Source organism: Zeus faber (assembly GCF_960531495.2).
Source record: "Zeus faber genome assembly, chromosome: 12".
Taxonomy (NCBI): domain Eukaryota; kingdom Metazoa; phylum Chordata; class Actinopteri; order Zeiformes; family Zeidae; genus Zeus; species Zeus faber.
In genome coordinates this window covers 27,876,268-27,899,413 of record NC_137196.1, presented here as the reverse complement: position 1 = coordinate 27,899,413, position 23,146 = coordinate 27,876,268, and the positions used below count along the sequence as shown (strand labels likewise).

Here is a 23,146-nt window from a genome sequence, read left to right as displayed (position 1 = left end):
CTCCATCATCTGTCTGTCTCTCCCTCTCTCTCCCTCTCTCTCCCATCTAGCGGTCTCTTGTCCTGTCTGTTTCCTTTTCGCTCCATCCCTTTCCATCACTTTCTCTCTTTAACTTAATGTGTCCCTCCATCTTCCTTTTCTACCAATCATTCTCTCTCCAACATTTACTCTCTCCCTCTCTCTCTCGCTCTCCCTCTCTGTCTTTCTTTATAGCTCACCTTAATGTTCTCACACTAACATCCATTTACTGCTGGCCCATGAATTATGGTTGCTTGGCAACCGGGCCTGGCTCAGTGGAGAGAGGGGGCAGGGTGTGTGTGTGTGTGTGTGTGTGTGTGTGTGTGTGTGTGTGTGTGTGTGCGCGCGTGTGTGTGTGTGCGTGTGTGCCTGCGTGTGTGTATTTGTTGGTGTGTATATATTTTTTTGCCTAGGCGTGTGTGGGTGTGTGTGTCAGTATACATATATGTATTGTATCTGTTTAGTTGTTGTAGATGTGTGTGTGTGTGTGTGTGTGTGTGTGTGTGTGTGTGTGCGCGCGTGTGTGTGCGTGTGTGCCTGCGTGTGTGTATTTGTTGGTGTGTATATATTTTTTTGGCTAAGTGTGTGTGGGTGGGTGTGTCAGTATACATATATGTATTGTATCTGTTTAGTTGTTGTAGATGTGTGTGTGTGTGTGTGCGCGCGCGTGCCTGTGTGTGAATGTGTGTCATATGTGCGCTACTCTATCGTAAATAGGATTCCAATCTGGATTGCTCTCCCTGACATAAACAGTAGTCTGTGTTTTCAGAAAAGTCAGCTGAATCTTGTTTTTCTTTGCGTCTGCGTGGCCAATAACAACAACCAGGACAGAGGTCACGTCAAAAAACAAACGCTCCTTCTTTGCCAGCTTCCGGTATCTGCAAGCGGCAAGAATGCATGAGCTCGCTGCACAGGGGTGGAGGGCTCCGGTCGCACTGTAACGGGGACCCCCACCTGCAACCAACACCTCCGTTCTGGTTGAATAAAGTACGTTCCAATGCCGCGCTCCATCGGTTCATTCACTCACGAATGAGCTTTAAATCTGCGTCGGCGCCGCACGCAAACGTCTACCAGACTCTGCCCGTGTCATTAATAATATTATCAACCGTTTAACCTACACACACGAGGAATATGATATGTCATTTGTCTATTGACGGCCTGAAGGGAAACATTACTAAAATCTGTGCTTTCAGTTCTGACGGTGATGTTTTCTTCAGCCCACGCTTGCGACTGCCTCGTAAGCGCCCGCCCTCCACCGCCCACCGGAGTAAATTCAGCCCGACCTCCACCAAACTTAACCTGGAGTCGTGGAAACTCAATGGTGGAATTAAGGGTGCACGATGCATGCGCCAAACCACGAGAGTTATCGCCCCCCCCCCCCTTTCCAGCGGCACCAGGTTTTCGTCAACTTGAAACTTATCTTTTAGATTTTTTTTTAATATGGCTGAAAAAAAAACCCATCGCCCTTCCTTGCAAATACCGCAGCTGAGTCTCTCGGCCCCCACCAGCAGCGGGGCGGAGTTCAGACGCGGCGTTCCCGAGAAGGTCGGGACCCGCGCGCCAGACCACATCCGCTGATCGCTCGCTGCTTACGAATCGGAAACTCTGAATTAATGCCTGAACCGGAATCTGCGAGTTCGCCCTGTTTGTGACAAATGGTGTAAATGTTCCTGTTCCGAGGGCGTCGGTGATAACAGGCCTCTGGGTTCCTGAGAAGGACAGCGGTTGCAGCCGCCAGTCATTTGAGAGCTTCTTTTTTGTTTTAATTTTTTTATTTATAAATTTTTTTTGCTGCCGATTTTGAGTCAGTTGACGGCGTCTTTTAGAACGGAGCCGCACGGTCTCAAGGGCCGCGTTTGGTATGTTCAGGTGTATTTGTTTGAAGGAGTCTGTACAAATAGCGGTTTCTCGGCTCAACTCATCTCCACGGCTTTGTCCCCGTGGTAGAGGGAGAGAGAGAGAGAGAAAGAGAGAGAAGAAAAGATTAAAAGAGTGGAAATGTTGAACAGTTATCAGAGCAGAGAGGAAGAGAGGGAAACAACAAGGGGTAGGGTGCACCTGTCCGCCGAGCCGGGCGGATTCACCTGCCCTGTGTCTGTGTGTGTGCGTGCGTGTGTGCGCAGGTGAGAGGGCTCAGTGCAACACCTGTATGTTGTGTCAGATAACAGGTGGAGGAGGAGAGAGGGGCGGGAACAGCAGACGCTCTCGGAGCACAAACGACAGAAACGGTGAACGATGACACATGGGTGACCTTTAGTCCCCTCGTGGCCGAGGCAGGAAACCGTGAACCCCCTGTAGATTCCGTGGGTAGACGCCGTCAGTGTTTTGAGGCCGTCGTATCCGGTGATGCTGGAGCGGGTTCTCACTGGATCCACCGCACTCTGAAATCACCAATGAGACCATTTGGATTTGGGCATCCTCTGGAGTTGATGTTCTACCCATTTTACTGAATTTAATAACCACCGCCGAATGCTTTCCAAGCAATTATCAATTTAATTGGTAAAAAAAATTAAATAATAATGCTGTCACCATGGGAACCTGATTGTTGTCGGGGAGGAGGGTGATCTGTAGATCCATACTTTTTAATCATAATCTGGTCAGAGTTTAATGTGTCTTCGCTGCCCCCCCCCCAGATGCAGCAGATGGTGAACTCCGACTCACGGTTCACCAGCAGCCAGCAGCCAATAGAAGCGGCCCTCGGGCCCAGGAACCAATCAGGGCTGGGCCCGCAGGGTCAGCTGTCCACGATCAACCAATCACAGCTGGGGCTCGGTCCCAATCCCGCTGCCCACAGCTCCCCCTCCCCTCCAGGAAGTAAATCAGCTACGCCCTCTCCATCCAGCTCAGCGCACGAGGACGACAACGAGGATGCACTGAGGGTAACACACACACACATGCACACATGCACACACACACACACACACACACACACACAAACACAGGCCTCTGAATACACAAAAAGAAAAATCCTTCAAGCACATACACATCCATGCACACACACAAATACAAATACAAAGACACACACATAAAGACACACACACAAAGACACACACACACACACACACACACACACACACACACACATACACACACACAAAAGACAGAACAAACTGATGTTTCTTTACAGCCCGGTTAGATATGACTCAATCTTATGCAAACAAGAGAATGGTGTGTGTGTGCGTGCGTGCGTGCGTGCGTGCGTGCGTGCGTGCGTGCACGGCTGTGCGTGTTTATGGGTGTGTTCGCAGGTGGCTTTGCAAAGCCGTACGTGTGTGTGTGTTGTGTGGGTGTGTATGTGTTTGCAGACATTGCAGAATAGTTATGTTAATAATGTTATGTGTCATAATAGGCCCATTCTCTGTGCATATCAACTAGATGGAAATAAGCTCCTTCTCTTTCTCTCTCACACACACACACACACACACACACAATCACTCTGCAACGAACTGCCAGGTTATATTCTCTGGAAATGAAACCATTAGAGTAGAGTTGAATATGATCCACCACATTTCTCATTGTCCTGTGAATGGAGCGCTGAACACAGCTCCAGCTCCAGTAAAGAAAATGACGAAGATGAGAAAATACGCCTGGAATTTTGGGAAAAGGGGGTAAGATAACACGAGCGGAGGCGGAAAGCCAAGTGTCATTAAAAAAGGATTCGAAATGTTAGCTCGGCGAAATCGCCCGATGAGGCAAGTTCTGAGCAGAGTGGTGGAGAGGTGATCACCCGCCGTGGAGGAGGCTTCGGTGGTACTCTTAGGATTCTCCAGACACAAGGTTACCTGCGGGAGGAGGAGCCCACGTTTTGCACACAAATCAGTATAGCTCACATTTTTTTCGATTTTCAATATTGTATTTTTTTTCGGGGATCAGGAAAAATTCCAAAGATATGGTGAGAATCCTATTTTGATATGACCTCGTGGTCACGCAAAAAAAAAAAAAAAAAAAACTTAAAATGTGAGCCATCATCAGGAACGGGGCTGGAGGTGATGTAAAATGTGTGCTGACTGATAAACAGGCGGAAACTCAACTTGACACCGATGATCCTTTAATATTCTATCATCGCTAAGCCCTGATATCCAGTTTCACGCTCGTAAAAAATTTAAATGGGTGGGGGAAACAAATAATTCCATCTTCCTTGCCCTCTCCACGGACTCTGCAGGGCGTCGGCGGGGAGAAGCGCCCGGCGGCGTTCGACACCCCCAAGAAACCCAAGACGCCAAAGAAGAAGAAACGCAAGGACCCCAACGAGCCGGTGAAGCCGGTGTCGGCCTACGCCCTGTTCTTCAGGGACACGCAGGCCAACATCAAGGCCCAGAACCCCAACGCCACCTTCGGGGAGGTGTCCAAGATCGTGGCCTCCATGTGGGACGGCCTGGGGGAGGAGCAGAAGCAGGTGGGCGGGGCAGGGGTGGAGCTCACGATGTGGTTTCCGTCGCACTGGTGACGCCGTATCGACATAGTGATCGCGCCACACTTAGAGATGCTCACATTCGTTAGGTTTAGTGCGTATGGGCAGATTCATTATGGGCTGCAGTTAACTGTTAGTTTTGATGTATATTTCCAAATTTTCCGTGTATTGCTTATCTCTTTTTTCACATTTTTATTGTATTGTATTGTGTTGTGTTGTATAGTGTTATTTTGCCTATTGTATTTTTATGCGAGTTGCTGGGACATTGTTATTTCATTGCATTTATCTATGGCACAACAAAGTGTCATATTCATTGTCGTATGTCGTATTCAGAATTATTATGATTTATGTTGTTTATTTGGTCATAACTGTGTTGTTGCATATTATCGTAAACACTGATTTGTGTTTATATTCTTTCAAATCGCTTCAACACGTGCATGTCTTACGTCCCGAAGACTCATCAATACGGCAACTGTCAATAGTGCTGTTGCTGCTGTCACATGCTGCTGCTGATGCTTTAACTAGTCCTGCCTGTCTGTCTTTCTGTTCGGTCTGTCTGTCTCTCTGTCTCAGGTGTACAAGAAGAAGACAGAGACCGCTAAGAAGGAGTATCTCAAACAACTGGCTGCGTACAGGGCCAGTCTGGTCTCACAGGTACTGCACGCACACACACACACACGCACACACACACACACACACACACACTCTTCTTCCAATGTGCACATGTTTATGAAAATTTTAACTGATTTCAATTCTCTCTCTGTCTCTCTCTCTCTCGCTCTCCCTTTCTGTCTCTCTCTCTCTCTCTCTCTCTCTCTCTGTCTGACCCTCTCCCTCTCTCTGTTCCAGAGTTACAACGATCCCTCTGAGATGAAGCCCCCCCACTCGTCCTCCTCCTCCTCCGCCGCCATGTTCACACCCAAAGCCCCCATCTACCCAGGTCACCACACCTCCTCCCACCCCCACGCCCACCCCCACCCACTCCCTCTCCCCCCCTCCCAGCACCACCCGGCCATGTACTCCCCCTACCCGCAGCCGCCGCGCCCCTCCCACAGCCCCAACAGCCCCCACCTGCCCCAGATGCACTCTCCCCAGCTGCAGGCGCTGTCCTCCAGGGGCGCGGCTCCCAGGCCCAACATCCCCCACCAGGGGGCACTGTCCGTGGGCAGCATGGCGGCGGCGTCGCCTCCTCCGCTGCAGGTGAGCCCCCCGCTGCATGGCCAGGCCCACCTGGGGGGGCTGCACAGCCCCCACCACCACAGCCAGCACCAGCAGAGCCTCCAGCAGCACCAGCAGATGACTGGACACACACTGGGAATGACCCACTCACCTGCCATCACACAGGTGAGACACGGTGTATTTCAAATAAAACATTCCCATTTCAAAGAATAAACATGGTTCAAGTATTTGCCACAGTTGGGGTATTTTGAAAATCCTAGAGTGGTTTCGTGTGCTTTTCCGAGCTGCCTATTTGAATTCAGATGGAGTTTACAGAATTAGTAAATGTCTCATGACGGGGGTCCCCAAACTGGGGCTGCTAATGACACGCTAATGATGCTAATGGGACAGAATCTCATATCAAGTGCTTTTTTTGTGGCTACACTGAGCAAAACAAAATGGGTTTCTCTTGATGGGGACGGCATATTGCCATTTGGAATAAAAGGCTCACCCTCCACTGCACTCCCCTCTCAGTCCGCCTTCCTCATCCGTCAAAGGTGCATTTCCAGTGCAAAGTGAGTTTGGGGGGGGGCCCGTGTTTCACCAAACTATGAGGGAGGGGGGCCCACAGTGGGAGCAGCTGAGATCCGCCAAGAGGCGGAAAGATCAACAAATGGAGCTGATGGTGCAGACTGCTGCAGCTCCACCACGCAGCAGAGAATCTCTTTAAAATTTTTTACGTGAGAAATAGATGTTAATGCTGCTTTAAATAAAAGACGGGGCCAAGAAAGTGAGATACACACCTGGCTTCACACCGACCCCCCCCCCCCCCCCACACACACACACACACACACAGACACACACACACGCGCACACACACACACACACACACACACACACACAGATGTGCACACATACACAGACGTGCACACACATACACACACAAACACACACACACACACACAGCCGTGCGTACACACACACACACGTACACACACGCACGCTTGCACGCACGTACACAAACACACACACACATACACACACACACATAATGGCTCCCTGGCTGTGCACTGTTGATTTAAAAGCACCTCAGTAGTAGATAGAGATGGATGAATACATCAATGAAGGAGACACGGTACTCACTCACTCAAACACGCACACACACACACACGCACACGTGCACACACACACATGCACCCACACACACACACACACACACACACACACACACACACACACACGCGCACTGACAGGAAATGAGATTGGCCCCAGAGAGAGAAGGCATCAACATCACTTTGTGGACTTTAGCCCAGAACGGAATACCAAAGAAGCTGCGGATGATGTGGAATCACACAACGTACGCACACTGTGATGTCCTCATTATCATTATTATTATTATTATTATTATTATTATTATTATTATTAGTTGCTTGTTAACGTTGAGTATTCAAAAGCGTTTTAACAATGCAACGTAACAGACAACTAACATCAGAAAGGTGTTTATGAAGCCTGTCTGTCTGTCTGTCTGTCTGATCTTCTGCTTTGAATAATCATGACGGCTCGGCAGAAGAATCCTTTTTAGAAATATGTCGTATTTTGAGGTGGGTTACAACGTTGTCACGACTGTGTGTGTGCGTCCGTGTGCGTCCGTGCGCGTGCGTGTACCCAGAAGAAGTTCCACCCAAGGAATGGGTTGCCAGGAACCTCTCTTCTCCCTCTTTATCCCCCTATTATGGAGCAGTTTAAAATCCCGCAGACCACGTAATCCGCTGCTCCTCTCCTCTTTTGCATATTTTGGAGGAGAGAGGGGGGGGGGGGGGTGGGGGGGAGCAAAACAAGACAGTGCCCCAAACTTTTTTTTTTCTTTTTTTGAGTAGAAGAGAGGAGGGAAGTGAGAGGGAGGGGGAGAGAGAGAGAGAGAGAGAGACAAAAGAGGCAGATGGGGTCTTTGTGAAGGAGTGAGGGAGAAGAATTTGCCGAACAATGGATGAATAGGTGAGGTAGGGGGAGGAGGAGGGGAGCAAACCACCTGCTGTCCTCCTCTTTCACTCCGACACTTAGATTAACTCCTCTCTCTCTCTCTCTCTCTCTCTCTCTCTCCCCTCCCCCATGGTGGAGGGAGGGGCCCGGAGCGTGTTGCCTTCAGGATAATCACTGTTTACACACCCCCAGCTACTACACGACACTCCTCCACCTCGTCCCCTCCTCTCTTCCCCTGTTTCCTCTTGTCATCGCTGTGTTTTCTGCCCCGGCTCCTCTTTTGTCTTCGCCTCCCCAAACCGAGAAACACACACATACACACACACACACACACATATACGTGCGCACTCACACACACATGCACACACACACACACACACACACACACACTCTAATTACTGATGATGAGCCTGATAGATTCACCCCTTTACGTATCCCATACCCCCCCCCCACACACACACACTCCTCCTGTTATTCAGGTCGTCTAACTGCTCTGGACGTTGTGCCGAAGGGTCGTCTTACCTCGGTGCAGGGGGATACCGGCGGCTCCTGGCGGACGTTTCCTCACATGTTCACACATGTGATCGATCACGTGTTAAATACGCCCCGAACGGGCGCTTGGCGAGCGTCCCCGATCGAGCGTCTCCCATCGGGCATCCCCGATCGGGCGCTTGGCGAGCGTTTCCCGTTGAGCGTCTCCCATCGGGCGTCTCCCATCGGGCGTCTCCCATCGGGCGTCTCCCATCGGGTGTGTTTTCATGACAGAAAACCCTGTCACTTACAAGTTAGACTTTAAAAGGTCCGTTAGGAAGCATCTGTCTGTGGCTGTCGAGCCGACAGCGCAGCACTTCACCGCCGAATAATGAGCGCCAAGCGCCCGATCGGGGAACTTCTTTTCTGTGGCTGCTTCCTAGATATCAACCTCCACCCTCTGTGCATCCAGGGCTACAACCCCACCCTGCAGTCAGACTACCAGCCCATCGGGGGCGGCATGCTGAGCAGCGGGGCTGTGGACTACCACCAACTGAGCCGGCCCGCACCCAACCACCACCACCACCACCACCATCCCCAACCCCACCCGCACCACCTGGACTGGGCCGCAGATTACCATGGCAACGGGTGGGTAAGACACGGACTGGACGCGGGGAGCCCAAAGGACGCATCCCATAACAGACCGTATTGAGTCGTGGACTAACTGACCTCGTTGTTGTTGTTGTTGTTGTCGTCCCCGTTGTTGTTGTTTGTCTCTCCTCCTGCAGGGGGCTTCAGAGAGATAAGCCTCTGTTCCTCAGCTAATCTGAGGTCAAAGGTCACCGCCCTAGCCACGCCACCACCCCCCCCTCCACACACACACACACACACACACACACACACACACACGCTGCCACCAGCCGATAGCAGACCTCCACCAGAGTCAACTCCTCATCCTCACCAGGACTCCAACAACACACACACACACACACAAACACACACACCCAGAAACACCCCAGAGAGAAAAACAAGAAGCAGCAGAAACTCAACCGACCCCTCCCCGGCCCCAAAAAAAACGAAAAACCTCACCCTCATGATCAGAACGGCTCTGTGGACATGAACCCCCCGAGCTGGACGCTCGCCCCCCCCCCCCAGCTTCACGTTCCCTTTTTGAGCGTCGCTCTGTTGACCCCGCCCGGATCTCAGCCCCCGCCACCCAACGCACCGTTCGGGCGACCAAAGCCCTCGGCTGCCGCCGCCGCCGCCGCCCGCTCCTCCCCGTGGGTTTTTCCGGGGGAACAAAGAAGGAAGCGGCGACAGCGCGGACCCGCCCGGCGTCTCAGAAAGACGTCGGAGGGGGAAAAACAAAAACAAAAACCAACAAAAAAAAAAAGCTCTGAACCGGGCGAACCGGACTCCATCCGGTGTCCCGGCGGCAGGGAGGCCCCCTCGCACGCCGTCATCCCACCCGTGTGTTTAAGGAGGAGCCACCGGGGGAAGCTTCAAGCCGGAGGACATCGTCAAAAAAGGCTGAAAATGAGAAGGAGAAGGAGTCGCCGTGCGACGGGGATTTTGAGGGAACGGCCCCGTTGAAAAGGATGGAAAGCGGTGACGTGTGGCCCCCGTGGGACGCCGAACAGGCGAGCGGAGTGACACCTGAGGCAGCCACGGGGTGAGGAGCCTGTTGCTTTGGGGGCGGGGGACGCCGGCCGGGGGGGCCTCAGACAGGAAACGGCGATCAGGATGACTCCGCGGCAAGCCACCGGCTGGGAGGAGGAGGGGGGGGGTCCCCGGAGGCGAGGCGGCGACGCCGGGACAGGAAGCGGGGGCGTCCGCGGCGACACCCGCGGCGACGATGGGTTCAGTTCAGTTCAGTTCAGTTCAGTTCAGTTCAGTTCAGTTCAAAGAAAAAAAACAAAAAGAGGAAAAACACGCAAACTGTGGTTTGTTTAAAAAAAAACACAAAAAAAAGAACCCTTTGTAAGACGACGCCTCCCTGAACCAGGCTGTCGATCAACATCTCGATCCAAAATGAGCGAGCGCGCGCGCGTGTGTGCGCGTGTGCATGGACGTGTGTGTTAAGCCCGTGAACTGCGGAGGACGGGCGGAGCGGCTTCACCTGCCGCCAGCGTCCTCCCCTCCCTCAGATTATTTAAAACAAGCTGTTCCTGTGTCAGGGCTGAGCGACCTTCAGCTTTTACTGTTATTGTTGTTTTTGTTTTTGTTTTTTTGTTTTGTTTTGGTTTTTTTTAATGATATGACGTTTTGTTTTTAGTGGTACTATGACTTTTCTCTCGCTCTCCTGTCTGTTCATGTCGACGTGTCGCCCTGAAGGACAACAAAACGGACTCTAGACAACAGCAACCACGTGAAGATGGTTTTGTTTTTGTTTTGTTTTCTCCTATTTTTAGATTCTAATACTGTGTTTGAGAATAAACTCGGGGCTGCGTTGAGGCGCGGCCCGTCACTCCACGCGCCGTCTCCGTCTCTCTCTCTCCGTGTCGGGTCGTTTCACCCTCCCTTTTTGGGGGGGGGGGGTTATTGCTCACATTTGGGTAAATGTCTCTGACGGTTCATTCGTTCATACATTCATTTCAGTTTGTTTTTCCATCACACACACACACACACACACACCAGCACCTGCTTTGAACACACCCCAACACCCTCCTGGTTGCATCCTTCTCCTTTCCTCCCTCATTCACTGCCGTAGCTATGACTGGAAGAGGCCACGTGTCCAATTGCTGTCCCAGTTTTCCTGGACCTGATTAACTCTGTTTTTCAATACATGTTGTCGTCTTTTGTTTCTATGTTTATGTTTTTCCATGTACGTGTTGTTTGTTTCTATGTTCATGTTTTTCCATGTACATGTTGTTTGTTTCTATGTTTATTTGTCTCACCCCTGGTGATTCTCCCTCTTGGAGTAGTAATGATGATTAGTTGTCTAAAGACCAAAACATGGTGAGATGGTTCTCCAAAGAGGGGGATTGGTGGTGGTTGTGTGTAACAAAAAGCTGTGCTCCCATCATCCCACAGGTCGTCCACAGGACAGAGTTGTTGCAGCAGTTGTTGATGATTATAGAATGAATAAATAGTGTCATTGCAGGTGGAGAAGTTGACTCCACTTGCAGACTAACTCTGTCCTAGATGCATTGACACAAATACTCTGTGTTGTATGCCCAGCAGGCTGACAGCACAGGTTAAAAAAAATAACAAGAACAGATCTTTCCATCAGCCGAGCGGCAACAGATGAGTCAAAGCAGTCGATCGGTTGTGGCAGCGGTGTGAGGATCGCAGCGGCAAAAATATAAATTGTATTGTGTTGAATTTTCAGTGAACGCGTCTATGCCGTGAAATTTGGAGCGAGGCCAAGGATGTGATGCACAAAGCACACATTGCGTGTTGAGCTTGCAGGGTTTGCATTGTGCCGAGCATCTGGATGTGGCTGTGTTACATCGGTGTGTGTGTCTGTGTGTGTGTGTGTGTGTGTGTGTGTGTGTGTGTGTGTGTGTGTGTGTGTGTGTGTGTGTGTGTGTGTGTGTGTGTGTGTGTGTGTGTGTGTGTGCCTTAGGTCAGAGCTGGAACAGTAAAACACTTGAACGGTTAAACACAGCAACGAGATACGCTGATAACATGAATACATTTAAATACTTTCAGGTACAAGTCAAGACATCTTATCAACAAGGAAACCTTTAAACCAGGACTGGGCTGGATGTATCGATGCAATATCAATATCCTGATATGTTGTGATAATAGTTAAATAGTAATAGTAAAATATTGACTTTAAGGCTGCAATACAGTAAAGTAATCATAAAATAATCGTTATTGTAAACTTTCATTATCCACATAAAAATCTATTGAATCTAATACATATAACAATACACACTGCACAGCCACAACATTAAAACCAGTGACAGGTGAAGTGAAGAACATTGATCATCTGGTTCAAATGGCACCTTTCAAGTGATGTGATATATTATATTATATATATACTGGTGTATATATATATATATATATACATATATATACTGGTGTATATATATGTATATATATATATATATATATATATATACTGTTATATATTATTATTATTATATATATATACTGTTATATATATATTGTGATATATATAATGTTATATATGATTATTATATATATACACTGTTATATATTATTATTATATATATACTTTTATATATTATTATTATATATATATATATACAGTTATATATTATTATTATATATATACTGTTATATATTATTATTATATGAGGCAGCAGGTGAAGAGTCAGTTGTTGAAGTTGATGTGTTGAAGCAGCGTAAGGATCTGAGCCACTTCGATAAGGAGCACATTGTGATGCTGGACGACTGGGTCAGAGCATCTCCACAAGCACAGCTCTTGTGGCTGTTCCCGCTCTGCAGTGGTTACTAGCTACCAAAAGTGCTCCAAGGAAGGACGACCGGTGAACCGGCGACAGGGTCACGGACGCCCAAGGCTCATTGATGCAGGTGGGGAGTGAAGTCCAGCCCGTCTGGTTGGATCCCACAGAAGAACTACTGAAGCACAAAGTGGTGAAACAGTGAATGTTGCTATGATAGAAAGGTGTAGAACACACAGTGCATGGCAGCTTGCTGCGTATGGGAGCTCACAGTGTCCATGCTGACCCCTGTCCACCCCTGAAAGCACCTACAATGGACACGTGAGCTTCACAACTGGACCATGGAGCAATGGAAGAAGGTGGCCTGGTCTGATGAATCCCCTTTTCTTCTCCATCATGTGGATGGGTGGGGTCAGGGTCCGATCTGATGGAGCATCTGTGGGATGTACTGGAACAACCTGATCCATGGTGACCCCACCTCACAACCTCCAGGACTTAAAGGATCTGCTGCTAACGTCTTGGTGCCAGATACCACAGGACACCTTCAGAGTCTGGTGGAGTCCAAGCCTCCACAGGTCACAGCTGTTTTGGTGGCACCAGGGGGAGCTACACAATATTAGTGGTTATTGGTGCTGGTTTTAATGTTGTGATCGATGTATACTATATACAACCTATTTCTAAAGGTTTGTTCTTGATATATTTCCCCATTCGAACCATTTCGTTCCTTCACTAAAAAAAAAAAAAAAAAAAATCTAGTTTTCACTTGTTATTTTAAACCATTCAGGTTGATCTGTGTAGGCACACAGCGCCATCTAGTGGCCACGAGGAACGATTACACCTGATCTGCCGCAAGACTGCACAGAGCTCAAATAATAAAAAATTAAAATAAATTCTCCTTTTATCCGCGTTATAACAGGGTGTTTACAGGTATCACAAAGATACATTAAAAATATTTATATATATATTAAATATAAGTAAATACTTTTTAAGACCTTGGTAAGACAACATTTGAGCACGTGTTGCAAGTAAGTACTATTTATTTGGTACATCCAAACAAAATTCTGAACCAATTATAGGAATGAGAATCAGTGTCTCTGGCGTCTTTCAATAATTAAAAACCAAAAACACGCGCTTCTATAATTAACACCAATAACAGTTTGGCCCCGTGGCCACCAGGGGGCAGCAGCCCGAATACAACCCATTCAAAAGGCTCCAGCAGGATCCAGCCAAAAAAAAATGAAAAATCTGGCAAAATGTTCATGTTGAAATTAAAACCTGATATTTAATGACTGTTACGGCCTCATTTTTACAAATCTGTACTTTAGATATTTAATCACATTTTAAGGACCTGTAAGTAAACCTCAAACATCAAACTTGAATTCCCAGCGCTCAAAATGTTCCTTTATCATCCACACCATCCGTCTGGATTTGAATTTACCAATTATATCATAAGAAATGGTTTGATTTACATGAGCTATTACTTGATCGCGCTGGGGTTTGGCAGGGTGGGTTGTTTTGTTTTTTTTGTTTGTTTTTTTTAATCGGTCAATGATACCTAATCTATCACCTAATCTGAAGCATAAAAAATTGAACAAACATAAACACACGATGAAGAAACATGAATTCCATACACGTCCACCGCAGCAGCAGGACGTATGAAAGGTTCCAGTTCAGTTTCAAAACCAGAAAAACAGGCGTCATCGCGTCGCTTATTAGAAAACGTTATCTTTTTAATACGAACAAAATGCACGTACTACGTAGTATAGTAGTCAGTGCTAATGTTGTATTCCATTTGGAAACCAAATCACTTGCTAATATGCAAACTGACGGAGGTGGAGATTATGGGATTGTGGGGTTATGATTATGATGATCAAATCATATGTTGTCATGATATCAGGCTTTAATAAAGAGCAGATCCTGAATTCATCCTCAGCTTTGTGCCCTCAGCAGAAATCCTCCATGAACTGGACGTGAAAGGCGCTCAGACGTCTCAGTATTTCCTCCATCGCCTCCGGCGCCGTCATGATGCAAAGTCTGCTCAGAAACAGGGGGGGGTCAAGGGGTGGAGGGGTCAGTAGTCTGTATGCGACGCTTTCCAAACCTCAGTCCCAATTTAATTATTTGCCAAAGATCCTCAGGATACACCGCGAAACAGACCGCTGACTCCTGACGGTGCCTTTGTCATAACCCACAACTGTGTTGTTCCCTCCCAAATTCATTGCGTGCGCGGCGCAAGGTCAAAACTGCAGGGTGGCACTCATTCATCCGAGCCGGCGGAACCGGCCAGGCCCCGGGAGTGTGGCCGGTTCCTCGCGTAGAAGGGCTGAGACCTTCCTGGGGTTGGGCTGCTCACACCCGGCGTTTGGAGGCGTCTCAGGTGATCTGATCACAAGTGGACGCCTCTGAGCACAGGTGCAGACGCGCCCAGACCCGCATTTTGCGCCAGTGTGACCGACCCGCCCAACCGGCGTCGTCCGCGTCAGCGGGAGAACGTTCTCGTAGTTTTTTTTTGTTTGTTTTTGTTTGTTTCGTTCAGTGAAACGGAGGAAAACAAAGACATGTACGATAAAAACGCGCCTTTGCTTTTATTTGTTTCCTCTGGAGACACGGGGAGCGCAACGCGCAGCGCACCGGAGGCGGCGCCCTCTCCACCACGCAGCCATCCGGCCTCGGAACGGGACGCTCCCTGAGCGCTGGTTAAAAACGCAGCTTCGTGCAAGCAGGAAACCGACGACAATAAATAGATCTAAAATAAAAACGCAGGAAGAGCCTATACATTTGACTCATTTGCAAACGGAGCGGGAAGTGAGATCCCATCACGAGTGGTCGCGGGGGGACGCTGCTCCGCGAAAACTGAATTCCCGGGAGAATCACTTCATTCTGTCGCGACGGTTCCTTTTGGTGGAAGGCAAAGAGCAAATCAGCCACACCGTATGAATTACAGCCAAATGCCTCCGCCTGGTTCACCTCCGCCTGGTTTACCCCGGGGCTTTACTTTCAGTTCCCGAGTCAAAGATCCTCTGATTTGGCCGGAGCGACCCCCGACTCATTTCAAGGGCGGGGTCGCTACGGCCGAATCGTCCCGTCGGCTCTCGCAGTCGCCACGAGTCGCCGGGATCACAGGCGCGGCCCCGACGCGGCCGGCGGCGCACCGGGACACCGGCGCGGTGCTTGCCAGATGATTGGGTTGTTAAAAAAAGCGCGAGGCGGTGGAGCCCGCGCCGAGGCCCCCGACTCCTGGTCACCGCCGTACCTGAGGTGGAAGGTTCCTTCCCTCTGTCCGACGTCACCACCAGGACAGACGCACAGACCGGCCTCCTCCAGGAGCCTGGAGCAGTAGAAGGCGTCCGGCAGCAGCCCTCCCTCCTGGAACCAACCCCCCCCCAAAAGACGTCGGTTTAATTTCGCTTGTTTTTGGTTTTTTTGGAAATCCGAAATGCTCTCCTGGGTCTTCCCGTACCGTGGCCCTCTGAACGGCTCCCGGTGGGAGCTGCAGTTTGGGGAACGCAAAGGCTCCTCCGTGGACCGGCTGGCAGCTGAGCCCCGGCAGGCCGTTGAGAACCTCCGGGACTCTCTTCACGTTACGCTCCATCATTTCCCGGATGTGTTGTATCTCCTGTGGGTGGAGAAATAAATTATAATAAGAAGAATAATAAGAATAACAATAATAACAATAATAATAATTATTTAAAAAAATATTAATAATATTAATAATAATAATAATTATAAATAAATAAAGCTTTTAAATAATAATAATGATAATCATAACAATAAAAAATTAGATCAATAGAAAGAACATTACTAGTTCTTTTTTCTGGTTGCAGATAACTGAAAGGGAGGTTTTTTTGGCCAATATCATCCAGTTTAGAAACCAAAAACCTAACATGCTGAGTTTGCTCTAAATTTTTCCCCTTCATTGTTCAATTTAACGCAAATTTGGACTCGAATTAACAGTGAGACTCTGCATTGTCAGAGACAAAAGTGGAGTCTGAGTCAATACACTGCCCAGGCAAGAGTGGTTTAAAGGGATAGTCACGATTTTTGGGTAAATTTGCATAAATAACTCGGCTTTTGAAGCACTGGAAAGTGCAAGTCCCCGAGTTTCCCAGGAGCTAGGCTAGCTGATCCCACCTGCAGCCATGCATTGAGCTTACACAGTTAGCATGCAGCCCATGCATCGGGGGATGACCGCGACCCGGCTGAGATGTGATGGGTTTTGAAGCATTTTTTTTTTTTTTTTTTTTTTTAAAGGGATGAAGCGGGGTGCGACGCGGGGTGCGACGCGGGGTGCGACGCGGGGTGCGACGCGGCGGCCGGCATCGCCCCCACCTGGCGGTGCAGCAGGTAGGAGGGATCCCCGGGGTGCGGCGGGTCCACCATCAGATCAAGCGCGATCTGACCAGTCACCGGTGAGCAGCTCTCTGTGGCGAACAGCATGTAGAAGTGCTTCAACACGTCGGGGTCCACGTTGACCAGCTCCACATATCCACCGCGCAAACCGCACCTGGAGGTGGAGGGAAGCGGCAGAAACACGCCTAGAAGAGTCACTCAACCGGGTCCATTCAGCTTGTGTCGTTTGTGTTTGAGCCAGGGACCTTTTTGGACCGTCTGCGTGTTACGTCTCCCAAACAAGGCTGTGGATCAACACATCGACGCTGTTGACACTCGACTCGTTTCTAGGCCAGTGGTGCCCAATGTGAAGTCTGGGGACCCCTGGGGGTCCTTTAAGAGGTTCCAAGGGGTCCCCAGCAAAAATAATTAGTAGTTCAACTTCGCCAAAATTTCATTTACAAGACGTCAGCACCGTACAATAATGACTGTTTGGATCATAAGCATATTTTAATGTATCTCTAACGAGGGCAGAGACACTAAATCATTTCTAACGCTTAAAGGTTTCCTCCGACTAAATCAAAAAAGACCAAATCTTTATTTATTCTTCTCTACTGTGTATCACATCAGGTGTCCCTGACATGGAAAAGGCTGAGAACCGCTGCTCCGGTCTGTGAACCATTTACAGGACACGTTTGGAAATCGTTGTACTTTGATTCGTCCAAAGGAGTTGATGTTGCCTCAGCTTCTCAAATGCACAGGGACTCACTCGCCCATGAAGCCTTTGGACGCCGAATGGAGGGAAGCCATCTGCAGCGTGTTGGAGACGGGGGGTCCCATTTCGGCCAGGACCCTCTTATAAGAGACGAAGCGACAGCCTTCGGCAAACACGGCGTCTTGGTAGACCTGGAGGCAGCGGCGGGTCGTGGGAAAGGAGACAAGAAGACGTTTCGTTAGGTCTCGCCGCACTTGTCGCGGTTGATTGGGCGAAAACACGGCGTGGCACCCGCCTCGTCGGCCATCAGGAACAGCCTTTCCTCCGACGCGAACTTGATGACTTCTTCGATCGACGTCCTGCTCTGAACGTGACCTAGGGGAAGCAAAGCCAGAAGGATCCTGAACGTCGGACACCTTGGAAGGGACGCGTCGTGGTGCAGGGCGCAAGCCCCTCGTTACCTGTGGGGTTTCCAGGGTTGACGACGTAGAGAGCCACGGGGTTACAGACTCCCCTGGCGGAGTGCAGTGCTCGGCGGAGCTCCTCCGCCCGCGGCTCCCAGCCCCGCTCCTCGCTGAGGTAATAGGGTGCGGCGACGCCCCCCCACATCTCCAGGGCCCGGTTGGCACTAGAGCAGGACGGCACCGGAGTCAGCACCGCGGTCGGCGGCGAGCTCTCCCTGTTGACCAACATGTTGAGGACGATCTGCAGGACACGGCCAAGAGTCACGGAGGGAAGTCACGATAATGTAAAGGAGCAAAAAGGACACGTTCACCACCAACAGCAAAGGTGGCCCTGACCATGATGGCCCCGACCATGATGGCCCCGCCCATGATGGCCCCGACCATGATGGCCCCGACCATGATGGCCCCGCCCATGATGGCCCCTACCATGATGGCCCCCTGGGACCCAGAGGCAAAGAAGATGTTGTCAGGGTTCGATGGAACTCCACCATCTCGCTGAGAGATAAACTTAGAGACGGCGTTCTTAATGGACGGGATACCCCCCGTCTCAGTGTAGGAACCTGACGAAAGGGAGAGCAGAGCGTTAGAGGCCGCCTCCAGTCCCTCTCACTTCCTGCTTTCCCCCCTTTCATTCTTCTCTGAACCGAAAATGGAGGTGTGGTGAAAGGATCACTTGTTTGCAACGCCACGACGACCAGTTATAAACAAATCTCGCGTCAATACGGAGCAGTGCAAGCGAGCATAGCAACCACTGTATAGAAAGCAAATTGCTTTAAATGGCTTCATTTCATTTCAGCTTTGAATAATAATAATGAGAATAAGAATAATAATAACAATGATCATCATAATAATAATCATCATCTTTATTTGTTAAGCACCTTTCATAGACGACATGATACTCAAAGTGCTTTACATTAAAATAAGGCCATCGAATAGTAACAATAAAAGCAAAGCAAAATGCATTTACAAAGTAGAATAATAAAAGATTTAAGTAATTTAATTCATATAAAACAGGGTAAGATGTATGACGCCAAAAATGCACAAAATAAAACAACACACATGCTTCTCTGTTTACTAAGCACTGCTTTCACAAGAGCGCAACCGCTCTGGGCCAAAATCAGAACAACGTGAGTGTTGGAAACTCAGTGTTGCAGCGGGAATAGAGAATGGGCTTTGGACGTAGGCGCCGCGAGACCGAGCGATGGAGCGACGTATGAGGACGCCGAGGTATTTGCCCAGGGATGAAAAAAAAAAAAGTTGACGGCTGCTGCAGTGTTTCAATTTCGACCCGCCCGAAGAAACGCTGAAAGGGTCGAGGGGTCAAAGGGTCCTCACCGACGCTCCCTCCATCACACTCCGCGAGCAGCCTCTTCGCTCGTTCCCTGGCGTCCGCCGGCATTCCGTCACCGCTCAGAAGCTGCGGGTAAAGGCAGGCTGCCAGAACCTGTTCAGGATTTTAATTCAGACACATGAGATCGATTGGCGGGGATTGGGGATTCGAAAGCTCCGGGCCGGAGAAGAAGTACCTGGCGCACGAAGGACAACGGTTTCACCCCGCCCTTGTGCTGGTCGACCCGGGAGACGTCGATCACCTCGGTGAAGCGCTTTTTCACCCCCTGCGAGAGGGCGGAGACAAGCCCCGGCGACTGGGGTTAAACTGCGGCGGATGCTGCTGCGCGAGGCGTGCGACACGGCCGTCACACCGGTGTCACGCGCGATTAGCCTCCCCATGTCAGCGTGGGACCTCTTACCTGTCTGAGCTCTTCCATGATCCCCCGAGCTCGGACCCGCAGGGCGTCGGCCTCCGAATCTCCGACGTTTCCGACTCTGTGGCTCATCCCTCTCTGGAGAGGCGTCTCTCTGCGGCTCTGAGTTCCCGTCCGAACGGAACCGGCTTTGCTTCCAGATTAGACTCGCGGGTCAGTCTCTGAGGGTCGGGACAATCTCCCGGGTTTCGTCGCTAAAACCGGGTGCAATCAACTAGAGAGTTCAAAAAAAAAAAAAAACCTGCATGAGAATGTGAGGAGAGCATCATGTAAGGGGTCATTTCCAGTTAAATGGAAGGGGCTTGTGGGTTTGTTGGCGGCCAACCAGCGCCTAACTTGCATTTAGAAATCCCCAGACGGTCGGTAGGCGCCGAGATCTCCGATCGTCTGGTATCGCGAGACTAATTCTACATTGGCAACAGCAGCTGAAATGATACACTGGGATAAAAACATTTTCAGGTTGTTACACATTATCTTTGCTGGCAGTTAAGAATTCCTTCCGAGATCTAAAGGAGGACCAAGGTGTTAATATAGAACTCGGGACGTGCGGCCAGGGGAGCCTTGCCTCTCATTCTCCAATGAAAATAACTGTTAACGAAAAAGTAGAAAGGAAAAAAACATGAATAAATATCACGATTTTTCCACTGAGCTGTGTTTTTAATGTAATTTTTGTATGATTCCAATCATTTTTTATAGTCAAAGTCGCCAAATTTGCAGAAATAGACTTTGCAAATTTGTAAATAGAGGGCTGCAGGAATAAGTCCTAAAACCCAGAAATGAGATTCTGCACTTCCCGTTCCCTCATCCCAAAGTCAATGGGTTTTTTGAATGGGTTTCAGTTATAAATTAAATAAGGTCTGTGGTTAACACAGGCTTAAGAGATGTTCACGTTCCGTTCTACGACATAAAATACGACAGTAAATACTCGTGAATTTTGAAGCTTTTACGCGTCTTAAAAAAGGTAAAAAGGTTGCTGACAAGTGGCTAAATGAGGCTACACAGCCTGTCGGGGACATTACATCAGATCATCATTTAACAGACGCCTTTGTCCAAAGCGACTTATTATTATTCATACACTAATGGACACAGTCACCAGGAGCAGTTAGGGGTTAAGCAACCTTCAGATTACTAGACGCTCTACCTCCTGAGCTGCTGCCCCCTTCCATTTAAAGTCATATACTCACCAGTTGGCCTTCACGGCCTTTAGCTGTGTTTATACTCGCGCTCGTGCAAACTATTCTAACTCAAACTTTCCAGGCTTATGTAGACGAGGTCAGCGGGCAAAATAAAATGACAAGTTGGGAGCTTAGTGGTGGTGACGTTGAAGGCGTGCGAGCGCAGTGTCGCTGCTTCAGAGCCTAACATCTGCCTTTTGCCTCTGGCGATTGCGTTTACGCTTCAAAAGTCTGATCTGCTGAAATGCTGAACAAAACGTGTCAGTACCATGAACTTCTGTTGGCCAAAGAGCCTATACTCTGCAGTAATCTACAAACCCAATGGGCTGCGACCCCAGCGGCTCAGCCTCCCCTCTGATTGGACAACGTCTCACAAACTGGAGGGAGCGTGTACAATAAGCGCCTGCCTGTTACTGTCTCTCTGTATGTCACCAATGTAGTGTTTGTCGACCCCTTCATTACTTGTCATGGCCCTCCATAGTCCAGGGAACTTATTTACCCTATGTGTATGAGCTTTAGATATTTGGGCTCGCTGGTCTGGTCATAAAAGTGCAATGAAGGACTAGCAGGGGTCAGGGAGGCAGCCATCACACCTCACTGAGGGGGCGTGACCCGAGGCCGCATAACCGACAAGACTGGACTTTTAAAAAGGTACCATATGTAACTTCTGCCGCTGGGGGTCTTTCAATCAAAACAATGGCAAACAAGATGGAGTCTGATGACGTCAGAAGTAGCGTGCGATCATGGCAGCTGTAGTGTTCATTTGTCGCGTGCGCTTTACGGGGACAACTTCGGCGACAAATAATCGTGCTCCATCGAACGATAGTTAGTAGAGTAATAGTAGAGCAATACAAACAATAATGGAGTCGAAAAAAGTTACGTCAAGGCCTCTGACGTCACATCCGGTGTTCCCCGTGTTGCCCCGGAAGTTATAAGGGGACCTGTTGTGAAAAACTCACTTATTCAGTAGGCTGCTGTACTGAAGGCTGCGGCCTTTATTTTCCAATGTTTCCGTAATTGAATGAAACAAAAAAGTCGCAAGCCCCGCCGTATCCCGCGGTGCTCCAAGCTCAGCCCGGCTTCGGACACCGCGGTGAAAGTCGGGACAAGCTTTTAAATGAGGCCTTGTAGATGTAATATGAGTGAAGATTCAACAACTGGTTGATTATGTCTCGCCTCAAATTTGTTCAGAAACAGATTTTGTTGGACTGATTAGGTGAGATCAGTGAAGGTTAACAGAGAAATACAATGCAACCTGGAGTAAAGCTCAAACCCCATTGGCTCACAGAACTCAGGGCATCAGGAGGGAGGCTCCTCCCACAAAAGACAGCTGGTTTTGGAACAGGATGGTTAAGAGGCATGTTACAATGACTCGAATGCATAATCTGAGTAGTATTATCTGCAAAAAAAATTCAAAAACATGCTTTGAGGAACTTAGAGACCTATATCAACTTGTTGAAAAGGAGCACAATAGGTCCCCTTTAAAAAAGTTACATTGAAATTACGGATTTCTCAAGGTTTGAAAATTGTTGGAAACTGTGCTGTGTACACAACTCAACAAAATATATGACATAGGTCTAGTCGTTTTTAGACATCAACTTAAGAGAATGAAGAGGACTTTTACAACAAAGTCACTGACATCTTTGTCCAGAAGGGTAGGCCAGTGGACTTTGTTTACAAGTAAAGGTAAAACCATGCAATATACGTATATTTGTATTTGTGTTGAATGAGTATGAATAGTGGAACTGCATTTGCCTACAAAACGGGAATCGAATACATAACTTACCTGAATGCGCATGTGGAGAATGCAGACATGAAATATGAAACATATGGTCGCCTAACCAGTAGTCATTGTGCAACCTACAACTTAATGGTGAATTTCATTTAATTTCCATCGGGTTTGTATGTGTGTATATGTGAGTATTCAAAGTATTTATTAACTTACTCAGAGTCTCTAAAAGCTACGTTTTGATACAGGGGGCCCCTAAAAACAAAACGGCCCAGAAAGAGACTATACGTGTACTCACTATATAATATTATAGAGAGAAATTTGACATGAATATAAGTTGATGAAAGACAGAAAAAAAGAAGAGTTAAGAAATAAGAAAAATAAATCATCAGTTATGATTTTGTTTTTAGATACCCATGGCAGGGCAGAACGGGCGAGGTCTAGTGCATTTTCAGATGAGATCAACTTCCCATTTAAAAAAATCACACATAAATTCATCAGGACCTGTAAATAAGAACGGTTCGTATACCCGAAAGGTGAGTGCAGTAACTTAC

General features: G+C 48.7%; 2 protein-coding genes across 2 annotated transcripts in view; one reads left to right on the top strand and one right to left on the bottom strand.

Annotated features, from left to right (window-relative positions):
• The window catches only part of tox (thymocyte selection-associated high mobility group box), a gene marked incomplete at both ends in the record, with an annotated part of 48,964 nt that extends 39,250 nt beyond the window's left edge, over window positions 1-9,714 (top strand). Inside the window, 6 exons of the mRNA XM_080010508.1 lie at window positions 2,652-2,897; window positions 4,181-4,414; window positions 5,003-5,083; window positions 5,279-5,773; window positions 8,511-8,690; window positions 9,520-9,714. Coding sequence (XP_079866634.1) covers window positions 2,652-2,897; window positions 4,181-4,414; window positions 5,003-5,083; window positions 5,279-5,773; window positions 8,511-8,690; window positions 9,520-9,714 — 1,431 coding nt within the window. The remainder of the gene's footprint in view (window positions 1-2,651; window positions 2,898-4,180; window positions 4,415-5,002; window positions 5,084-5,278; window positions 5,774-8,510; window positions 8,691-9,519) is intronic.
• A 4,643-nt stretch (window positions 9,715-14,357) lies between these two features.
• LOC307237742 (alanine aminotransferase 1-like) lies at window positions 14,358-19,760 on the bottom strand (the record flags this gene model as incomplete). Its single annotated transcript, XM_080010505.1, has 11 exons — window positions 14,358-14,448; window positions 15,668-15,780; window positions 15,875-16,030; window positions 16,744-16,918; window positions 17,513-17,649; window positions 17,754-17,833; window positions 17,920-18,163; window positions 18,259-18,482; window positions 19,258-19,366; window positions 19,449-19,538; window positions 19,674-19,760. The coding sequence occupies 11 exons, from the start codon at window positions 19,758-19,760 to the stop codon at window positions 14,358-14,360; spliced, it is 1,506 nt and encodes a 501-aa protein (XP_079866631.1).
• Between the last annotated feature and the right edge of the window lie 3,386 nt (window positions 19,761-23,146).